The sequence below is a fragment of the Anas platyrhynchos genome, chromosome 1, assembly GCF_047663525.1.
Source record: "Anas platyrhynchos isolate ZD024472 breed Pekin duck chromosome 1, IASCAAS_PekinDuck_T2T, whole genome shotgun sequence".
In the NCBI taxonomy this organism is placed as follows: Eukaryota; Metazoa; Chordata; class Aves; order Anseriformes; family Anatidae; genus Anas; species Anas platyrhynchos.
Window position 1 is genome coordinate 15,901,039 of NC_092587.1, and position 23,882 is coordinate 15,924,920.

The 23,882-nt window shown below is 42.5% G+C and overlaps 1 protein-coding gene across 1 annotated transcript; it reads left to right on the plus strand.

Annotated features, from left to right (window-relative positions):
* The first annotated feature begins 1,086 nt into the window (after nucleotides 1-1,086).
* On the plus strand, nucleotides 1,087-12,383 carry LOC140001425 (sucrase-isomaltase, intestinal-like). The gene is made up of 7 exons (XM_072033049.1): nucleotides 1,087-1,137; nucleotides 2,393-2,449; nucleotides 4,155-4,285; nucleotides 5,086-5,174; nucleotides 5,546-5,595; nucleotides 9,258-9,416; nucleotides 12,226-12,383. Exons 1-7 carry the CDS (start codon nucleotides 1,087-1,089, stop codon nucleotides 12,283-12,285), a joined length of 597 nt encoding a protein of 198 aa, XP_071889150.1. The 3' UTR covers nucleotides 12,286-12,383.
* Nucleotides 12,384-23,882: the final 11,499 nt, after the last annotated feature.

Sequence of the window (23,882 nt, forward strand, 5' to 3'; positions counted from 1 at the left end):
ATGAACCCTGCTTAGGGCACTAGATGACATTCAGGGCATGTTTGCTCATACCCAGCCGTTTCCTCCTTCCCCTGTCAAAGCCTGCAGAAGGCATTTCAAAACAAGCCCGAGCAGCTCAGGGCTGCCCGGTGCTGGAGGTGGGAGGGTGAAGGCGAGGGCACGGCATTTCCCTGCCACTGCGAGCTCTGAACAGATGTCAGCAGGCTGGATGCTGCCCCTCGTGCACTGCTACCCCTGTGCTGACAGATCCTCCAAGGACACACACGGCAATAATTGCCAGGCTAGGAAGAAGCATGGAGGGACTGAAACAAACTGGGCTCCTTGTTTACAGCTTGCCCATAGCGTTTTGGCACGGCAGCATCTCAAAGGTTGTGCTAGGCATTTACCAGCATCACGTGCACACACACCACCCTTACAAAAATGATGACAATGATAGCTGATAATATGGCAGGCTTTAAAAGCAATCATTTCCCTATGGCTGCGCTGGCCACAGGTTGGGTCAGGGGAGCAGCTGCTGCCATGGGCCCCAGAATAGAGCTACAGGGTGGGTTTGCTCTCGCTGCTCAGCTGGAGCAAGGGTGGGTTTCTCTCCTCACCCTGCTGCTGACTGCTGGCAGGGTGCAGCCTGAAAGGAGCACCAGAAAGGTGGAGTTGTGCAGAGGCAAACATCGCCATGCGATGTATCCTGGAGCTGCTTGTGATCAGCATGCTGCTGGAATATCTGAGACATTTCCTACATGATGCTGATGATCAAACATGTAAGCGGGCTGCTGCTCGTCATTTTTTTTTTTTTTAATGCTACCCTTGTGCCTCTGTGAATTTAGAATGAAATTCTTATTCCTTCACATAAAACCTTTCCGACTCCTCTGTGGCACTTCATTAGTCAGTCCTTCATCTTCAGACTCCCCCAGGTTTCTAATAGCTGGTGACTAATGCGGAGAATTCAAAGGGTCTCAGGCCAGTAAGATGATGAAAAGATGTGGGAGAAATCTTCCCATAAGGAGAGGGTGACAAGCCCGGGGTTGCTTCCTGCAATGAAATGAATGAAAATGGTGATGATGACTGCCTCAAACTGCAGCATGGCGCATGGAGAAGGTGGGGCAGGACAGATTTCCCTCTGCTCCTCAGTCCCAGAGTGTGAGTAAGAGAGATCCATCAAAATGGAAATGGGAAATGTTACACAGTGGCTGTTACTTAGGGACTCCTTAAGGCAAGGCTCATCGAGAGTCAGGCAGTGATTGCACGCCTCTCTGCACACCAGAATATCCAGAGTTCTTGTAGTAATGCTGAGAAGATCTAGGGAGAGGGGCATCTTGACTTTATAGGGTTTTCTTTCAAGCTCTGAAGGTGTTTTACACACTTAGCCAACCTTTAGTTGCTAAACAGACAGGGCACAGCACCCCAGCCTTACTTGCTGCAGAGTTAGGACACCTTCCCTGAGCCATGCAGCACTGCCTGGGAGACAGGCCACAGGACAGGACAAATTTCCTGGTTAGCAATTGCTGTATTCTAATATGAGATTTGCATGCATTAAAAAAGCAGCTGTTTCTGAGTTCTTCTATTGGATAATATGAAAAAAAAAAATCCTTAAAATGTCAAGTGGTAACTATGCCTTAGCTCTTCTCCTCCACCCTCCACCTTGACATTTCATGCTCCATCTCCTCCCAGGGGATAACCATAACTGTGCAGAGGGGCAGGCATCTACTTCGAGAATCAGAACTGATCTGTTTGTGAGAATAAGCAACTCATGACCAAAAAAAAAAAAAAAAAAGAAGAAGAAATATGTTTTGATTCTGATGTTTCCTAGAGTGATTAATTCAAAGTGCCTTTAGTGTGATTTTATCCCTGCAATAATACGATACAAGGCATGCTGTAAAATAAAGTGCAGCAATTGTGCAATTAGCAGTGCATTATTCAATATAATTTATCCGCAACTTTAACTGATTGCAAATAAGGCAAGTATCTGCATGTCTTGCAGACATTGCTCTTTGCCTGTTTCAGCAAGAGGGACATAGCAGTGGTGGCCCTCACAGCCCGCTCTGTTGCCTGATGCAAAGTCCTGCCTTGCAGAGCCTGCTGTAGCCCTCGCTGGCATTGCTCAGATGTTACATTTGCAAGATGTGGAGCAGTGTGCCAGGCTGAACTAAAAACCTAACAGACTCATCCCACAGACCTGTAGTAAAGCCCCCCAGATTGGGTAGGGTCACCTGTTTTGCATCATAGATTGGCCAGCACAAGTCCATTGCTGTGATGATAACTCAGCCTTAATATCCAAGATTTGATGCTGTTGGAGGATTGAGTGTGCATCTATCCATGCACAAATATAATAAAGCTAATGTAATATCAGAAATGTAAAAAGAGAAGGACTTTAATCATTTTATAACAATTACAGGGAGCGAGATCTGTGGATGTGTATTTCCCTGAAGCAACATGGTTTGACTACTACACAGTAAGTATTTCTAAAATTCAGTTTCTTACATTTTATAGAACTTAAAATATTACAATTCCAGCAAAACGACTTTTAGCAATGTTCAGCAGTATTTTTACCTCAGCATCTGTGTTTAAGAAAACTAGAGCACAAAAAGTCAACACCAGGCTAGCTGGGAGAGTAAATTGCACAGCTTTCAGTAGCATTTTATTTGCTATTTTTGGTCTGTAAAGCTCTAAAGACACAGAGAACACAATTTCCAAGAGCAGCCTAGACATTCACAAAATTGTCAAGATTTCTCTTCTTTTTTTTCTACACCCTTATTGCATGCTTAAGTTATTACACCTATACCCTTACCTGTGTAGAAACAGAGACCTGAGCTGCGCTCCTGAGAACAGGCTGTGAACGTTTTGTGCACAGAGTTTTGCACACACATCATTTTGGACAGAAGGCATATGTACAGAGCAGCATGAGGCTCCCCTCCAGAAGATCCTTCAGGAGCTGCAGAGCAAGCTGCTTTGTAGAAAAAAAAGCCAGACTCCTCTAGATTCAGGGACTGCAGGGTTCGACCTCTCCAACACCATTCCCAGCGCTGCAGTTTCCAAAGTGCTCGGGATTTGAGCTAACTGTGCTCTGCTGAAATCTGCGGGATGAAACCAGTGCTGGCTTCAGGGGTAGTTAGGCTGATGTTAAAAGCTTTCAGAAACCTGAGCCCAGGAGCATCAGGCTGCTGCTAACTACCCTGAGCAGCACTGCCAGACAAGTGGGAAGGACAAAGATGCTCTCGGAGGAAATTCAGGCTTATTCTTCAACAGGCACTGTTTAGGTCATCTGAAGCATTTGGCTGGTGTACTCAGAGGGATGTTCATCCAGCTCTTTCCCTTTCTCCTCTTACAAGGCCATGGTTCAGTGGGGTGAAGCATTTTGCTCATCCCTCCTTGCTGTGTTTCCCCCCAAGCCCCTGTGCAGGGGCGGGCATGGGAACATTGTCCTGGTGTCCCCTGCCTGTGGGGCATGTCCCACATCAGCAAAGAGCAGATCCCAGCACTTGGCATGAGTTTGCTGGTGCTCGTCCCGAAGCAAGGCAGGATATTTACCATAAGTTATAATTACCCTCCACAGAGGGCAAGAGCCAAGCCCTCCTGTTACCTCCTCTGCACATAAACCTTGCCTACACCTGGTTTTGAGGGATTAAAGCAGAAAGAAACGATGCAGAGAATTTATGCTAGTTGTCTACACATATATGAATTTCACTCATTGAATCCTGTAATTACTTTTTGAAAGAGGAAGACTTGTCCTTAAAAGAGAAGAAAATCTACAGTTTACATTCCCCAATGATTATGAATCACTCACCTTACACTGAAATGTGACAGTTTCCATATGCATAAAAAAAGGAAGTGAAAGTTTCTTTTTCTTTTTGCTTCATGTCTTGATGAGTTTTTTTGCCCAGCATACAGAGTAATGATACCATTTTAAAAGATGATTTACTGTCTTTCATCCATGATGGCTGTACCTTCATGCATATGCATCACTGCAGGGGCTCGATTCTCCTTCATGTTCAAAAAAGAAACTGGAATAATACCCCTGAAATCTGCTTTTTTTTGGTGCAAACTGGTGTAATTAAGATGAAAATACACCCCTTGGCCTCCTTTCCAGTGATATATGGTGATAATGTTTAGTGCCTGCATTTGCATATTTTTTTTAACTGTATTACTTTTTGTGGTAGGGTTACAAAGTGCCAAGTGCCTGGCGCGGGACATATGCTACCGTCGATGCCCCGTTGAACAAGATCCCTCTGTACATCCGTGGAGGCTACATTCTGCCAGAACAGGCCCCAGCCACCACAACTACCAAGAGGTAATATCACGAGCCGTGTCTATCCCCCAAAAAACAGCGGTGCAGGCCAGACCCTTCACCACCAAAAAGCAATCAAAGGAAAGAGCAGAAGAGAAGCTATCTGCAGCTCCCAGCTGCCATCCTGGCTGATAAGCACAGTATTTTTATCCCACTGCTCACTCGGTTGCGTTAGAAGTCACCCCGGAGATGACCCACGTGGCCTCTCACGTGGCCAAAACCCACACCTGGCTCTGCAGCTTTGCTGGGAGAAGCTCTTGCACCTCTCACGGCCTCGCTGCCCAGCTGCCAGCCGCTCGCAGTGAACATATGCTAGGGGAAGATGCAAACCTCTTGTCCTTGGGTGAATTTATCAAATGCCATGGGCAAGGTGGAGAAGCTCAAAGCTCTCTCGGGGAAGATTTTTTCCCCATACCAAGGGGCTGGCCTCGGGTCTGAACCGTGCTCAGACACTAATGTGGGCAGGGAAGGGAGGGAGCAGCACCATGCAGCGACCAGACCAAACCACCGTGACATGGCCTCAGTGACCAGCTGCCTCCCCGGCTGCCCAGTTGTCACACGTAAGGCCACTAAGGAGGGGGGAACTTGTCCACACAGGCACTTGAAAGGTGGGAACAGAGCAGGGTAAGGTTCTCATCCTAATTTCAAGAGCCATTTTAAGTAGCTAGGTAGTCACCTGGCTGCGTGACCTTTCTTGTAACCTAAAATTAGAGCTAATTGTGTTCAGAAGTTTTTGTTAAATAACATGGAAGGGACAGTGGCCAGAAATTTGTACTGACATCTCTTGGTGTATTTGTTAACAGCCGTCTGAACCCATTTGGACTCATTATCGCCCTGAATGAGCAAGGAGAAGCTTCTGGGTCTCTCTTTTGGGATGATGGTGATTCGATCGGTGAGTCTGGGCCCCCTCTGTGAAGCAGGGTCACCATGCAGGCCTGTCCTCAGGCCACCTTTTCAGCAGCATAACGGCACTGACAGCTCTTACAAAGAGCTGGAAAGCTTTGAGGTTGAACATTAGAGGTGGAAAGCAGAGTGCTCTTGAGGGCGGCCTTTCAGCATGAGAAAGGTGTGACATCGGGGACGACTGCTCTGCTCGAGAGGGCAGTAACTCATTTCGGGAGGTCACACTGAGAGGAATGGGGGAGGAGATTAAATAACCCACAGTCCTCCAAGGGTGACGTCAGCTGCTTGCCACAATTAGTGTGAACTGCTCATGGATTTTGCTGTTTTGATCCTAATCCTTCTTGTTTTGTGTTTTAACAGATACTATTGAAAATGAGAACTACTTCTTGGCTAAATACACATACAGCGCAGTAAGTAGCAACGTACCAGGTACCCACATCCTTACAGGTAGCTCTACTGTAGTGTAGCTGTTGCAAGGTGCTAATGTCTAACTTTCAGCCAAATAACATTTTTTCATACAGCTCAGCCTTTGAAACTGGTAAGCTACCTAATGTTTTCATTTGCAGGCAGCTACAAAATAATCCAGCCATGAGCCTGCCGTCTTGTGTTTGCTTCATTGACTATCACAGTGATGCATCATTAACACCCGTGGTGTGATGTGAACCTGAAAATCCACTTTTTTAGCTCAGATATTTTTCCTGAGTTGCAGGTTCTGGGGATGAGGGACATTTTCCTTACCTTCCTCCTGCAAGCACTTTTAGTCTGACGGGTAGGAGAGGGCTGCGTTCTCGCCTGCAGGATATCCTCGCAACTTTTTAGCTGTGCTCACATGAAGCTTGTATTTTGTGCCCAGAGAATTACATACTCTCCCTTCTTTAGCTTGCATCTCCTTGTTATATGGCACAGAGATTGCTCCCATGGTCAGCATCCCATGGAGTGATTCAGCAAGCCACTGGCAACCTGCTGTGCCGTGCTGATGGATGCTTCACACAGCACAGGCGCAGAGTCAGGGCTCCAATGCCTTTCACACTTCTCGGGTGTGTCCTGAGAAAGCTGAACAGAAAAACTCAGCAGTCGCAGTTTCAGCTGAGAAAAACACTATAAAATAAACCTACTGGAAGCTCATTAAGTGTATGATAGTAAGTTGTGGGAGTTATTCAAAAAAAGCTGAACTTACTTCAGCAATCTATACAGATTATATTTCATCTGCAATTCCAGTGTTCGCATATACTGCAGCACAGTTCTCACACTGTGTGATCCTGAAAGCACCAAAGTAGTCTATAGAAAATCTTCAGAAGAATAAAAAAATATATTAATGCTTATTGTGATATTGCTCTTAGAATGTGTGTCCTCTAGAAGTGAGAGTAAGTCAGAGTAAGCTGATGGGTTTTATTATGTAGTCTTGTATATTCGTGAGGTACTTTTCTGGAAGTAACACTGCATGTCTAGGTTTAAATTTAATTTTTAATTTATTTTCTTCTTGATTTATCATGAAAAAGTCTTCTAAGAAATGATATTTCAACTGCAAAAAGGAAGAAAAATCACTTTGACTTTCTGTAGTCTGTGTATAGCAATTTATTGCAGGGAGGCTACAGAAAAACAATATCCACTTTTATATTAAATTCTGATCTGTGCAAATTAGATTGTTGATTCACTGGCTCTTCCATTTCTCATTGCTCATATTTGACTTCTGCCTGTAAATCCATAACTGAAGTCCCTATCTGCATTCCAATAATCTCTAATGTCAGTTTTTTATTATGTGTTTATAAAGAAAAAAATCCATCTCAAACAGCAAATTACAGAAGTATGAGAAATGTTTGAGAATCTCAGTGTATGTTGCGCATTTCTATATTCTTAAAAAATTATGGATGAACAGTTTAATCATACTCACTTTTAGAAAAACACACAAATTTTGGTCCCTGAGAGATTTGCTGTTAAGGTCTGACATCACAGCATTTACTCTGAATCCAGTGCAGAGTTCTGCTAAGGTACCAGCTGCAGGATTAGACCTTCTCTTTTATACTTTCATTCAAACAACCCAGAAGTACAAAGGAATTCAGGACCAGTGCAGGCACTTAAACCTTAGGGAATGATTCATGCTGCCTGCTCTCGGGTACTGCCTCACTGCGGTGGGTGTTTTAATTCCCTTGACACCTCCATTTTGACAGGTGTGATGGCCAAGTGACCTAAGTCAAGGTGCCCCATATATTACGCCTACTGGTTTACAAAAATGTGAGCCAAATGTATAGGCTGCACTCTACTTCAGGGACAAGCAGGGAGAGCCAGAATCTCTGCCTCTGTGCCCAGAGCAGACAAGGTAGAGATGCTCAGACCGTGATGAGTGCCTTCAGATACGCCAAAGGAACGGTGATGGATGGCTTGCTGTTTGCTGACATGGGTTACCAAAGAGGGCTCTTTCCCAAGGAGGTGGCAGCTTCTGAAAGAATGAATAGCCTGGGAGCAAGTTCTCTTTAAAACTGGTCCAATTTTCAAGGGAAAAACATTTGGGAAAAAAAAAAAATATATATATATATATATATATATATATATCAGGGAAGTCCTGGCTTTTGGCTGTAGGTCCAGGATGTGGTTGTACTTTACATTTATAAGGCTTTGAGTGATATGCATAAGGTTCCTTGCTCCAAACTTAACCTGTAACCTTCCTGGGCGATTGCTGTAATCACATTTGTTGCTTGGGGAGGAGAGGGTCACTCATTCCCCTGGATCATCACCTCTCCTTCTCCCCAAGGCCCTGAAGGAGGGCAGATTGGGACCCATCAGATGGGCGGTGATGCCTGCTGCAGAGTCCTCAGAGCTCGAGTGCAATGTTAGTTATTAACACAGTTGTAATTATTGGGCTGAGCATCACACCGAGCTTGCTGAGTCCATGAGACCACCTTGAGCTAGCTCACCTGCCTGGCCACACTTGAGACAGCAATAAATCACTGCTGGGAGGTGGTCTGCCTATATTGAATCTTCCCGTGTGTGAGCTCTGCTGAATGGGAGGAGATACCATGTGTAAGTACCCCAAGGCATTCTCCAGAGGCTTTTAGAGGTCTCTGCCCATTTGTTCCCCAGTAGCCAACACTCCTTATTTCAGATTAAATCAGCGTGCTGGGGATTGGCACTGATATTTAGAGGGGATGCCTGAAGTAAGCAGTCTGAGCACAGCCCTAAATTAGAGATACTGTGATCTAGCTACTGTGATCTAGCTTCTGCTCCTTCTCCTGCCGTGCAATGTTGAAATAACACAAGCTAATTTATGCAGAAGGTTCCGTCATGGGCTTCTCCTTGGCATATTTTTAAAAAGTCATGATTGCATAGCAGTTCTTCATTTCCTGAGCAGTGTAATTCATCTTTATTTCCTTAACAACTTTGATCACATAACAAATGCAATGATTCCTCTTCACTGCTTGTGTGGGAAATTACTGTTGCTGGTGATCCAAATGAATTTGTTTAATGACTTTGTATGTCCTCTTGGTTCATCCCTGAATACAAGATATATAGTAAGTAGGAAGTATAACAAAGCCCTGTGGATACACTCTGTTCCTTCAGTGTCCTTAAAGCTTGGGTATTATATCAGAGAAGATTATTAGCAGGAGTTTTGGAGACGTGGGATGTAAAATAGGGGCAACATATCTAGCAGCTGATGTCTGTGGACGATGCATTTAAAGCAGTTGGTTGCAGATGTTAATCAAATCTGCCTCAAGGTCACTAACTGAATCTCTGTATCTGGATTTTGGCTTTGCATATGCCACGGTGCCCGGCAAACGGGTACAAGAACCGAATTTGCATTGATAACAAGTAGAAAAACTGGCCCAAGAAGATGCCAAATGAATGTTGTAAAAGCAATTGTGTTTCTTATTTTGTTAGTTTATGATATGCAAAACCTTTCTTATGTCAAAATTAATGTGAGTGTTGTTTTTACTTTATGTTCTCATATTGTATTGTCTACAGTGGAAGGCTTTCTAAACATTGGCTGACAAAACTGAGACTACAGCAGTCACAGTACCAGTAAGTCAACTCCAAAGAGTGGTGATGGTCCTAACATTTCCTCTGTGGCTTTTTGCAGGGCAACCTGAAGACAGAAATACTGAAAAACGGCTACCGGGGGGCTGACTCTCTGAGGTACAACAAAATAACAGTTCTGGGCCTGAAACTGAAACCCCACGGTGTCACTCTGAATGGAAGAGCCATCCACAGAGATGCCTTCTCCTATGAGCTGAATGGGGTAAGAGCTACACTGAGGGATTATGAAGAATCTAGGGGGCATGGGAAGAGTCAGTGAGCAGCAGTTTTTCATCCACCCTTTATGTTTCCAAGTATAAGCAGGCATTTATTTTTGGTACAACAGTCTGAGTTTTAGGAGAAAGAAAAAAATCAACAGAAAGAGCTGTTAAAGGAAACTTTCATCTTTGCTATTGCACACACAGTCTCTCTTTCTCTCTGTCACTCAATGTCTGCCACTCACACAAGTTTCTTAAGCTCACAAAATAATGGAAAGTTGACACACTTCCACAAGCTGAGAGAAGTTAGCTGTTTTATGGACATTGTTATCATTCAGATAAATGAGAAGACCTGACAAAGATATTTATCAGCTACTGAAAAGAAATGGGAGAGGTATTTTTGCACAAGTACTTAGTGTCCAAAAATGAATGCGGTGTAGCTGGCTCTAATGAGCATCTCCCTGTTGTCCGAGGAAAGAAAGGCAAATCTCTGCCATATGTTTGAATTCCGAAGGAAACTATTAAAGCAGTGAGACACCAGTTGCAGTTTCACTGTCTCAAAGTGGGAAGCCACCTGTCCAACCTCAGTGTCCCAGGTCCAAATGCATGACTTGCTTGTACCATACAGCTCTTTTAGCACCTGCAAGGAGACACCCCATGGGGATGGACTGGACATCCCTAAAACACAGCAGTCACAATCCCTAATCCCTAATACACTCAGTGGTCACAATTTTGTTTTCCACAGCAGAATAGACAAAAAGAGCAACACTGGCTCTTGTTACTTGTCCCTTATGTGCCACCAAGCTGAAGAGGGTCTTGCACCACATGTGTGCGTGTGATACTCACATCTGAGCACTGGTCTGCACCCAGGGAACTCCCAACACTAACCCTCTATAACACTAACCACTAGCTTATCATTCAATCAAAGGTACGTAGCTGAGGCAACAAGCAGTAGATATCACATCTTTTGTTATTCTGCCTACTCGGCCTAATGATTTAAGTTTATTTGCAACCAAAGTGGGATCCCCATTATATGCACCTGGTTCTAACATTTACTTTATTGAAGAAATCTGTAAAGGAAGAAAATTGCTGAGAATAAATTTCTGCCATGGAGAATCATAAAAAAAAATAAACTCACTTTCAGAGACGATGTCATAAATAAGAGTAATCAGTGTTGCCTCGGGGGAAGAAATTGTTTAACAGCCAAACTGCCTCTAAGCAAGCTGAAAGCAACATAGATGTGGCAGGGTAAAGAAAACACTCCACTGAGATGTGCTTGAAGGCACCAGTCTCAGAAATGCAGAAGATAACTGCATGCTAACAGCAGAACATAAAAAGATGATCAAGAAAGAGTAAAAAGCTTGTCACAAAAGTATTAGTTAAAACTTGATCAAAGCACTTTGTGGCTTGAGAACCACTTCAGATAACAGGGAAAAAAAGCCACCAGACTGCTGCAGTAGGTCCAAACTGCACAAAATTTACTTAATTTAAATCAGACAGTAACCCAAACCAGCTAAATATATTCCTTTCACAACTGTAAGAGATTCAGCCAAACCTCTCCCACCATTCCTTTACAGCTGTTTTAATGCCATTACCTATAATCCTCTCTTGTGTTAGACATTCTATTAAAAAAAAAAAAAAAGCGTTAGCAGCCAGGGTTTAGATCTTGAAAACTTACAACCCATGTAATTAAAAAAATAACGAATTCTAAAGGGCAAATTTGCCACTTTCTCACAGGCTTAATGAGATTACATACCGCATAATAGTTTAACAAGCATGAAGACTACAGTCTGTTTGAAGGGATATAGCAGAAAGTAACTTCTACTATATTGCTTTTTCTTTACAAAAAGCAAATTTGCCTAAAAGCAGTGCTTAAGTGCATAATTGAGCCATAGTTATTTGTATATAAATAGAAGCAGTTTGCTTAGTAATAAGCCACTTCTTTCTCTCCAGTTCATGCAGTGCTACCCTGACGTGTAATATCCCAGAATCTTCCTATTATTAGGACTGTTTATCTTTTTTTCCACTGAAGCTTGGCACCCTAAGAGCCTCAGACACTCCCCTGCAACTGCAGCAGGGGTGCTGGAGGAGCGCTTCTGTGGACCAGGCTCATGTTGAAAACAAAATGATCTGTGCATAGGAAGATCCTTCTTTTTTCTCTGCTGGGAAGCAGAAGCACAGTCTGGGGCAGCCTTTCTGTCTGCTCTGTGCTTTTTGGTTAATGTTTGGGTGGAGTTGCAGTATTTCTGTCTGGATCTGGCTCTGAATTTGAGTAAAAGGCAAATCACTCAAGAACTGGATTTCTTGCTTACCAAATAGTGGTGGAGGACTGCTTTGAGGAAAGATGAAAATATTACACACTGAAAACTGATCTAAGCACGGATTTTTAGAGTCATATTAACATGAATATGTGGCAGGGCAAAGAAACAGTTAAGAGATTTAAATGGATATCATGCATTTTAAGAGATTATTGGTTGTGAAACAAAGATAACACTGAAGTACTGAAAATGGAAATTGCATAGCATAAAATACAACAAATTTAACAGCCAAAGAGCAGGATTGATAATGTATCCATAATTTCATATTTAATTAATGTTATTAATTAATTTTAAGATATCGTTGAATTTCTAGAAGGGATGTTGAATTGGATACTGTAGAAAGATGTGTACTGCCATCAAGCCAGATTTGTCTACCAGATGTTAAGGGAATCATAAAGGTCTAAGCTCCCTTCTTGTTCTGTTTTGAAGCTGGTCCTTATTAAGTTCACACAAAATTGTTGACTATTTTTGTGTCTTTTTTTTTTTTTTTCCACAGAAACTCATTCTGAGGATTTCTGCCCCACTTACTCAGCCTCTCAACATCGCATTTCACTAAAATGTTGAGAAAACACTGATCTCCTCGGCCCTCAGACACTGATCTTTGGTTTTATGTAAAGAAGCATTTAGTCATTAAAGTGTTGCTTACACACCTGACGACTGCTCTTTTCCTATGTAATATTTGCAATTCAGTGTTCATCAAATTAAATTCTCAATAGTAGTTAACGAATATCACCATAAACAAACAATACAGCGAACATCTGGGCAGCCAGCCCAATTCACATAGCCCTGTTCTGGGGGAAGCAATGTGCTCTGCCAGGAACGTCTATGGGAAACACAGCTCACCCCAGGCTGGCGTCACACAGATCTGCTTTGCACTTCAGCTGTTTCTGGCTGCAGAATGATCTCCCAAGACCGTGAGAAGCTCCATCTCATGGTACCTACAGAGACACTGTTATTTCCATGTGTAATAGTATGAAATGGAATCGGCCATTTACTGCTTCCCCTTCAACATACACCATGATGTCTGCCAGGAGGGATCCAAATTATGGCAAGGTTGGGGCTTCATGAACTCAACAGTTTCCACCCTTTTAGCTATGAGCTAAAGCACAATTTTTACCTTTGTTGATATTTATCTATAAAAAAACTTGAGTCACAATCTGCAGCCGTAAGAGCTTTAATAGTGAATGGGTACTTCAGTAAGGATTTTGGGAAGGGACTGGGATTCATTGCAGGCTGCTAGGACCAGCTCTCCCTCTCCCAGCAGTTAAGCTCCTCTCAGAGCATTGTAGGCAGGGTTATCCTTCATCGGAGGCTTCTTAAGGTGACTCTTCCTGTTCCTATCTCCCACTATTGCAAAAAGTACAGAAAATCCCAATGCTGGTAGAAATGCCTGGTCTATTCCCAGATCCATCTTCCAAAAGTCTGCTGTGGAAGGGCTCAGCACTGTGGAAGGGCACAGTTTGCTATCCCTTAAAATTATCCACCATTATTTCCTTCTCAGTGGGAAACTGTTCACCAATCTCCCATGCTTATTATGCTCTCAGATACATGATCTGATTAGCTATTTATTTCTATGGGTAGTCCTTTGGGAAACCAGGATTTGTACTCGATAGTCCTTGTGGGACCCTTCCAACCTGGATATTCTCTGACTTGCTGATTCTACTAACACTAGTGCAAGTCTTTTAAGTATTGCAAGTATTTCTGATTTTCTCGATTATCATTCCTAGACGACTCCATGTCAAAGATTTCACCCATGTCAGGCGTTTTTAATGAACACATTTCTTCTGAGTTATCCAAGCCCACAATACAGAAGTAAATTCCCCTGGCTTATGCTAGCTGCAGAAGACAAACACAGTTGTGTCTGACTGCTAAAAGGTTGCTTTCTCAAAGAGAGCTGGGCCTTGCAGAGAAACTTTAAGGCCAGGGTCTCACCAGAGCTGTTGTTGGCTGCAGCAAGGTCTGCTGTGAAACGTGTCTGTTCTGCACAGTGCAGAGAAAGCAACTTGCTCATCAGCTCTTGTGGGAAGGAGATGGAGAAGACACTACACAAAGGCATAGCTGAAGAAGAAGGGCAGAATACGGGTTGTGAAGTGAAAGATGATCTGAGGCAATGGATTTGACAACCATCCTCCTTGCACAGGGCTATAAAACATAGTTCAAGTAGTACTTGCTGCATAATCTGTGGACCCAGAGGACCTTGTCTGTGCTGTGTGACACAGCTTTGCACCGGAGCACTCAGAGCAGCTTGACACGGATGGCTTGACAGTGCAGGACAGATGGGGAAAACTAAAGCAGACCCATCCTGTGCAGAATCCGACCCCTCATGTCTGGTCTGTGCAAAGATTGCATCAAAGTACCCACCTCTGCTCCCAGTTTTCCCCCCAAACTGAAAAAAAAGCCACCAGGTTGAGGAAGTTAGCTCCTTACCATGGCAAAATGCAGAGAGCAAGCTAATGCTGAACACCACAGAAAGCAGACTTGTCAGCAGCCTGGTTGGGGGTGGTGGTGCTGTTTTGGGTTGTTTTGGGGTGTGTGTGTGTGTTTTAGTGAGGAGGATTTGTCTCTAATCTGCCTCACAGGGGAAAAAGTGAAAAAGTGACAAATGGTGAGAGAGGAGCCTGGTGTGGGAGCTCGAGTGCTGATGTGGCTGAATAGGAGAGATGTCACCTCCACAGAGAGCCCTTAGCTGGATCACCATCTGAAGGCAGCTGATGCTCACTGGTTTTCTGTGAAATCAGTGACTAACCCTGCAATTTCATATACTGCTTAATGAAATAAGAGCAGAAAAATGCACTCCTGCCAGCATCAATATGCTGTTCATGCTTGTATTACAACCTGGATCTTATTTCTTTGTTACCTTGCTCCTTGTAGCGTCGGTGAACACAACAGGAAATCACCAGCCTGTAATACATCTACCCTGGGCTCTGATTTCACACATTTATTTCATAAAAGTAAGCAAGACAGCCCTTGGTAGACATTTGTATGAGACATCAAAGAAAAATGGTGTTTGTGTGTGCATGCATGTGTTTATCTAGCTATTTATCCTCTCTGAGCATTGTTCTGCAGATGTAATTTTAGATATTCTATTTTTTTAATTTTTTTTTTAATTCTGGTTATATTTAATGTTCTTTCCCATCCTAACTATTAATTTCTTTTTTTTTTTGTTTTTGAGAAAAGGACAAACATGTTGACAAAAAATATGAAGCAGGTGCTACAAGTGTTATGAACTGGATCCAAGAATCTATAGCCAAATATTTTATCACCTTTTTAGATTAGATTAGATTAAGCATAAACTTTCCCAAGTGTTGGTCTAGGTGGAGTAAATTTATTATAGATACAGATCTTCGGTGAAGAAGATCTATATCAGCTTCTCTGGCTGGGATTTAAAAGCGTCTGTAGTCAGCTTCTTTCTCCAGCTTGCCTTTGTTAGCTATAAAACGCACCAGCCAAGTCCTTCAGAACCTGAAAGAGTTGAAATGTAAAGGGAAAACCTTAATTTGTATTTCAAAACCCAGTTAATTGCAGGCTCCTTCCTTATAAAACCATAAAGCGAACACAGAAAATCAATAGCGAGTGTACACTGACAACTAAGAGTATGCCATTAGGCTTCACTTCTGCACAGAAAGAAGACGCAAACATCCTCCATACTACTTCATGTATATTTACAATATTTTTATTTACAGTGAGCAATTTTAGACTTCATCTCAAAGGATCCTGCTGCCAATTTTTGCTAAACCTTCATACTAATTGTGTATAACATGACAAAATGGCTGTAGACTGAACCAGTTACACCAAAAAAAAAAGCACAAAATAAATGAAGGAGACATGCACAGAGGGCTCTGCTCAGAGGCAAAATAAAAATAAAACAAAACAAACAAACAAAAAACACTTTTTGACGTGTTCAAATGTAGTATTGCATGTCTTGGAATAAAGAAAGTAAAAAAGAATATGGGACATTGCTAGAGCAAAGAGATATTGAAAAAGATTTGGGATTCTGTTGGATGACCACCTGAGAATGAGTTCCCAATGCAACCTCTCTTCCTCTCTTTTAGAGATTGCTCTATCTTTTTCGAGAGTCTCCCTGTAACCACAGGGGCAGAAATCTGGTGACAGAAGCTCTTTAATCCAGCAAAGGTAAGGTTCAACATCTGTTAATGAAACCAGACAAATTTCCAGGCTGACATTTAACTGTTGGAACAGCTTGTCATAAGCTGTGGTGAGTTTTCCTGTGGCAGAGGTTTTTAAATGAGAAGTGAATGCTTTTCTGAGAGAAATACTCTTGCTCAATAATTCAGGATTTTTTTAACCATATCCTTAGCCTGTGTCATGCCAGCTGATCACAGCAATCACTCTTGGCTTTGCAATTATGAATAATGAAAGGGGTGTTTTGTAGGTTTTCGCAAAACATTAAAATTTCTGTGACAAGTCAGTGCTTTTGGAGGTCTCCACAGTTAGAAAGATCAGAAAATGCCACTGATACAGTCAGCTCATTGGTAGGTTTTGATGTGTAATGTATTTGGACTGTTTAACTCATTATGTAGGTTCTATTACTTATTTTTTCCTGTTTCCAGGTGTACCCAGAATCTCCTTGGAAGTTAAAGCAGTTCAGAGCCATCCTACACAGGGATTTCTTGCCACTTAGATGGCCTGGGGCAGGCTGGCAAGCCTTGCTTGACCACTGGTGTGACGGAGGAAGGTGTGCATGAGGCCCAGGTACACCAGGCCTGAGGTGTGGTGGCAGGGTGGACGTGGGGACAGTCCCACAGCAGTGCTCAGCACCACGACCCAAGTGAAAATGCAGCCTCCTGGGGATGTCCTCAGGCACAAGATCCCACCAGGATGGAAGGCCTGGACCTGAAGTGGCACCTCGGCTTCTGGGCTGCCAGACCTGCGGGTGCAGGGGGCTGGGGATTTGGGCTCCCAACAGTGTGCTCACACCAAAATGCCAATGGGTTAAAAACTATAGGGGTTAAACCTTGTTGCAGATGCAAAATGCTGCCTCTGAAAGCCCTCCCAATGCTCCCGGGTCATGCCTTGGCTGTGTCAGCCACTGCCCCTGTCAGCATCTCAAAGGAAAATAGATGTACAGCAGAGTTTTCTGGTATCCTCCCGTTTGAGACTGCCCCATAAACTGAGGAAGTTCCGTGCAACCTGGGCAGATACTCCTGTTTAAACAGCAAAGCTGGGGTTCCCCAGCTGCTCCTGTGCCCTGCCCTGGCTGCTGTGCTGGGGGCTGGGTGAGGGCCATGAGGAGAAAGGCTGCTCAATATTTTAACCCTATTCTTTGCCATACTTTTACTATTTGATATCCCCTCAATTCCTTTCACCTTCAGAAGTGATTAGACTACAAGATGCCCATCAAGTCAGACATTTATTTCAAGGGGCACCTGTGATCTCTGAATAACCAATAGCAAAACAAAAACATGAGAAATATTCTGTCAACTGCTAGCTGCCTTCTCCAGAGTCTGTCTTCATCTCCAGGTGATCAGAGGGTTCTGCTCAGCTTTCCCATGGTTTCCTGCTCTAAGTCTATCTGAGCCTCTTCCTTTAATTTTTGTCCTGATGAACCATTCCGTCCAAGCAGTAATAACATCATCTTGGGGTATTCTCATTCTATAGTCCATATCCCAAATTAGTAATACTTCTTTGGTAAACTCTTATGCCATGACAGTATTCCAATCATTCCTAACAGGTCTCTAAATGTCTAGGTTAAAAACCCATTTTTAAGCCAGGATAAAATATTGGTCTTTTAAAATAGAAATTCAGAAGAAGCAAAAAGGAAAGTGACACAATTTTTTGCCCTTTGAAAAGGTGTTGATAATTTTTTTCACCACTTGACTGTGCATACTGGAGAATAATTCTGCGAAAGCTGGGATAAAAAGCATGGCAATTACTGGGTCTATATATATGCACGTGTAAAATATATAAAATTTTGCACAAAATTTTAAGATACGTGCAATGTTCGTCTCTTTTTTTCGACTGGGAAAGTCTGAAGGGACAACTGTTATGAGCCTTTGCCAAGTTGGTAAAGACAAAAGAGCAATTCCTTCTGACTGAGAGGTTTTTAGATCAAGGAGCAGGAGGTACTGTACTTTATGGCAGAGGAGAAACAATTTTATTTTCTTATTTTTAGTAATGCATAAAAGAAAATAATATAGTGCACAAACTACACAGCACTTCATTGTTTCTTAATGCTTCATGTGATCATAAAGGTTCAGAGGCTAGCAAAGGAGAAGGTGTTTGAGAAACTCCAACCCACAATGTCTAGAATTAACATGTAGATGAAAAGCTAGGGAAGTGAAAACAGTGCTTACTGGGGAAGGCCACGAGCTGTTTTGCCTATCTGAGACGGATGCTTTCCGATTTTCAGCTTCTAAGGGGAACTTCAAACCATGAAGCAGCAATTGGAAGATGACTGCTGTATCTTCAAGAGCTCTTTCATATGTGGATGAACCTGCTTTTGTGTATACTTCTTAGACAAATGTATTTTTTTTATGTATTATAAGTGCTTCTGAATTTCCTTCTTAGTGAATCACCTGCAGCTACACATTTGAGGCTTGTTTTGAAAAAGCAGCTATTTATATATTCATAAAATATACTTGCACATTAAATGTTCATATTAAGATGGCAATAACATTAGAATAACAGGATGTTTTAGTTAGGATTTAAAAGGGGATTATGAAACCAATGTTATATAAAATATCTGCCTGAATTCTTAATTTCAAATTGTCTGAAGGGTTAAATTTGATATTTTGGGTCATCCACCGAATTGCTACTGACTCCTCTGCAGGTGATATATATGACAAGGATGCACCTGTATTGGCACTGTAGTTCAGATGAGGACCCAGTTACTGCACGTGGGTCCAGGAGCAGGAAAAGGGAATTTCTTTCACCCCAAGCTAAACCAGAACAGGTCCTCCAGAATAACATTCAGTGGACTCCGAACATCAAGGAGCATTCAGGCTACATGGAAATAAATCAACCATAAAGCATATAGGGTAGATGTTAGCTCTTCAGTCCCTAGTCTTTCACTTCGCATTGTATTGCTTTCTAAGACAGACATTAGCTTCAAGGATAAATTTAGCCCAGGAGCTCATAAAGCTTGAAAATTCAGTTTGAAGTTTTCCTCACAAATTAATAAAAATGGTGGGGGATGGAGAAGAGGAAAAATTCAGAAAAAAAAAATATTTACAAAAAAGTTTGGGGGTCTTGTTTTTGACTGAGCTCACACTTGCCCACCAGGAAGGACTGCTAAATTCTCTGCCTTTTTCCCCTCAAAAATCTCATCTATAACAGAGATTTGAGAAACTGTCAGCCCAGCTGCTGGAGAGGTGGTGTGAGCCCAGAGCTCCCAACGGAGTGTTAAAATACTCCTACTTCACACAGCGTTCCTCCGTCTCCTTTATGAGCTTAGCCTGGTAATGCTAATTTCTCTGGGATAGCATATCAACTTTTATGATTCCTAATTTTATAAGACTGTTATGGCACTTTGTTTTGAAGTGCAGATGTCAAACCAGCAACTACTGAAACTCCTCTTTGTGAAGGATATCCTTTTAAACATGACTTCAGGTTTTGCTTTGATGATGCTCACAGGTTTGTAAAATTTAAGCTGCTCTACGCATTAGAGGTGCTGGTGGCATAGTTTCATTAACCTACTTCAGATATTCTTTAATAGCTTTTTGTTTTGCTGTGTTAGGATTTCAAGCAGAGCAGATTATCTCTCACTTTTGCCTACTTTGCTGTTCCTTCTTTCACTGTTCCAGATCGCACCCTTTAATTGTAAATCCTGTGAGGCAGGAGGCTGTTGTTTATTTGGCTCTGTGTTCTTAATAGAGCCATTATTAAATGTAATAAGTATATCTCCTGCTGAACCTTAAAAAGCAATAATTATCTTATTATAAGTAGATCTCAAAATCCACTCCTTCAAGCCAAATGCTTTCTCCACGCTTTCTTCTTTTTCCACCTCTGGAAAACAGAAGATGCTAATTTAGAGACAGTCAGAAATTAATCTTCCCTGTAGTTGTTATTATCACTGACATAATTACAATGACTTTTATGTGGTAGTTCCTATGCAACCGATGCTTGCATATGTTTAACAAGACAAACCTATTATAGTTGCTTTTCTTAATGCTATTTGTTTTGTACCATTTAGGACTAGAAACTGCTATGGGCTTATTGGTACGTGCTAAACTTTCTTTGGTCTTATTGAATACAGGGAGAAAAATGGAGTGAGATTTTTCCTGCTTACATGCAGGTGTCTGCAGCACAGGCTGGGAGAGGCCATGGCTAGGTTTTGCTGGGGCTTGTTGGTCGCAGGAGGTATTTGGCCAGCCAGCCCCAGGTGCACACCTGCTCTGTGGACATCTGATCCCATCTGGGATGATTTCCATCCTTGGAGTTTCCACTGCTTCTAAGTGGCAGCTGTTCAGATCAGTGGGCACCGGACTGCAGTCGGATTGCCAAACTGACTGATTGCTCTTCCCTACTGGAGTGCAGGAAGGAGGGCTCCTTCCTGAGAGGGTCCCGTGCTTCCCAGGATCCAGTCTCTGGAAGTCCCCAGGCTTTGCAAAGGAGGTAAGTGGGCCACAGTCTTCCATACACAAAGTCTTTCATCACAAAATGCGGGGAAAGATAGTGGAGATCGCAACACCAAAAAAGCAATGACAAGGATAAAGTAGCTTACTTTACCCTAGCTTTAGAGCCATCTCTGTCTTCTGGAGTTCTTTGGAAATGGAGCTTTTAAATGAAAGTAATCTGAATAAGTGAAGAACAAGGCAAATCGTTAAAGTGCTAAATCTGGGAGATACTTGCATCCCATAGGTATGACAGCAGTGCCTGTCTGTCTGGTTTGGTTCAGCTAAGTGCTCTCTAAGACTACTGCAGGGTGCAGATTAAAGGTCAGCTGTAATGTTTTTGTAGGATAACTGGCTCCTTAATCTTGCTCTGACAATCAGCCAAAAATAGGCAAGTGATCAGTCTTACTGATGCAGCCTAACAAGGTTGCTCTCCCCCTGTTGCTTCGGTCCTGCAGTGAATGTTACTCGTAGAAAAACCCCGATGCTGTAACTACTTTAGTGATGCTGCTGAGAACCATATCTAGGACTACTTCTTGCAGAGCTAATACTCCACAGGAGAACCCCACAATCTGAAGCCTTATTTAAAGGGATGTAAAAAGATGCTGTTTGTTGTGTTGACTACATGCATGGGGGACCATTTGTGTATTTTCCAGTGTTTTGAAAAGTGCTTGGATAACCAATTGTGTTTTTTTTTTCTTCAGTGCTTGGATAAGCCTGAAGCTGTGGAGAGAAGTGTGGCTGTCCTTGGGAGCAGCAGACTTTTGTGCAGAATGTGCCCACTCTTAGCGCCTGTAGGACAAGAGGAGCTGCTGCCTGTAGCAGACAACGTGGAATACCTTAACAGACTTAAAATTCATAAGCATTTTGTAATATTTAGAACATTTTTGTTAAAATCAGCTAAGGTATTGGATTGAGAGGAAGCTTCGGTGATTCTACAAATCTACAGTAAATTGATGAAGTAGGGGGAGTTGACAGGGAAACCCAAGGAAAGGGATGGAAAGTTTCTCTCAGACAGTACCTGGGTACTCTCCTCACAATGGCGATGTCTCCACCATATTCCCATTCACCACCAAGCCTTCCCTAAGAGCCAAGACATTTCAGGGAATGCTCTGTGAAATAATTCAGTGAAACTTCAGAGCAGGCTGCAGCCGAGGGAGCTGAGCAGCCGCCGTGCCTGCTGGTGATGGGGAGGAGCAGCCCGCACAGCTGGCAGAGCACAGCTGGAAGAGCCTCAACCAGACGGTCCTGCAGCGAGGGGGATGAGCACTCACCTGCTGCTGCGAGGTCTTGGGGGACAGAAATCCTTTCTGGCTCCTCCCGAAGCAGAGTGGTGACCCTTGGAGCTGATGCAGCACCAGCCACGCTCTGTCTTTTGGGAAACCAGCTCGACAGCCCATAATCGGGTGGATTAAATGGTGAAACGTGGGGCATGGCTGAAGGAGGAGGGCTGCAGCTGGTGGCCTGGAGTGAAGCCAGTGTTTTATTTGCTGCTAATTATTTCTCACCAATCCTTTAAAACTTTCTATTATTTAAACTCATGTTTAAATATTGTTTGTCAAGGGGAAAAAAAATCTTGTCTTAAGTGTCTGGAGAAGGCAGTAGGCGCTGTCTCCTGTTGTACCACACTACAAATTCTTTACAGCTGCCATCCGTCCTGTCTCCAGGTCCACACCTGAAATTCTGCTCTCTAAAACAGAGTTCTGCATATTGCGTGCATGATCTGTACCTTTGCTTGTTAGAGGAGTGTTTGAATTTAGTAGCATTTTACCACTGTTCCAGGGAATCGGATTTACCATAAAATCCCAATCACTTGATAGGACTACTCTGTTTTTCCTTATTAATGGTCTCCATTATGTTTTATCTGTGAAGCTTCCTAGTAAATGATAAATGCATTGAACAGCACTGATCCCCAAACATGCCATTATAAATGCTCTTTGGAATTATTTTCTGAGTCATAATCTTTTTTGCATGTGCTGCATTCATTTTGTATAGTGCTAATTTTTAATCAACACATCATTTGGTGAGAAATTATATCAAATCTTTTAGTGAAATCTAGATATATTACATTACATTGTCCCCATTCACTGATTTTATCAATAGAGGTAATTATCTGGCATTATTTGTTTTCTGTGTGATCTTTGTTGCCCACCCTCTGCAGTTATCTTTAAAATTCACATGTTGAACCTTAGCCTAATTTAATCTCTTTGAGGCAGGAACAATTCCAGGGCTAAGACAGTGCAAAGCACAAAGGGAATTCAGAGAACTACTAATAATAACTGTATGCTGATTATTCTTCAGCACTCTGCTGTGATCTAGTTGTTTCATACTTATTGCATTACTTTAGACAGGAAAGAATTTTAAGAACCAAGTCCAGAGAAGACTTTGGTACCTAAAATTTACTTCTTGAAGCATCTATATCATAGGAATCTGCCCCTGAAAAGAATTTTGAAGCCTCTGTTAGAAGTCCAGACTTCTTAAATGGAGCATATAGACACCTGGAAAAGACAGCTATTTAGAATTAGCTTATAAGAAATACTGAAAACAAAGCTGTGTTTGAGATGCTACCACTCTCCATGACAGAATAATTTTGTTGCATGTTGCACTACCCTGGAATATTTGCTATCTCAACGACAGAATAAGGTTCACATTTCCTGTAAACCATGAAAAGCATCTTTCTGTCCTGTCTTCTGCGTACAAGTGCAGTGATTTGAAACCGAAACATATCCATTATCTTCCTGAGCCTGGAAGCTCAAATCCACATCTCGTGTCACAGGGCTGTGTTGAGACATCAAGCTGTTTTGAAAGAGGCAGTGGCTGCATGCTGAGAGCAGGAGGTTGGACTAGATGAAACGCAGAGGTCACGTCCAACCTAAATGATCGTATGATTCTGTGATCAAAACAGCACGTTGCCACTTTTTGGACAATGTGAAATGGTGATTTTCCTGCTAAGTTAGCTATCATGCTGAGATGGCCTCACGATGTAAAGCCGTATTTCAGGTTTCTGTTAGATTTAAAGTTGGGCAGACAGCTACTGCAGTAAGTAAAATGAAAGTTACTGAGTGTAAAAGGTCAGATTAAGCTTTAGATAAGAATAAAGAATACCTAACTTGCTTCATGTAGATTCTCTACGAGGAAGGACTATTAATTCAAGGCTAAACATAGATTAGGGTCAGCACAGCTACATATCAAAATGATAGAACAGTTAGGTAAAATATGGTTTTGATTTGAAAGGGGTTGATAAAGTAAGTTTTGAAGCATGACTCCAAAAATTTCCTTGCCATACCGAGTTTCTGTGGTGAGAGTGCCTTCTCAGCCAATGCTAAACTGAGGCAAGGATTAGGATTGTAGAAATTAAATTTAGGATTACTGGCAGAGCTAAGACTTAAGAAAGGAGTGCTGGGTTGCATTTCAACAATAACTGAACGTGACCCTTTCTGATGCACAGATACAGATGCACGGTTCATGGCCCAGTTCTTGGGATCTAGGTGGCACTGAGGATAAGGTCTGTGTTAGGCATCTTTCAACAAGATGTTGGGTAATAGAGGAACTTAATAAGGTATTGAATTCAGGGTCTGGT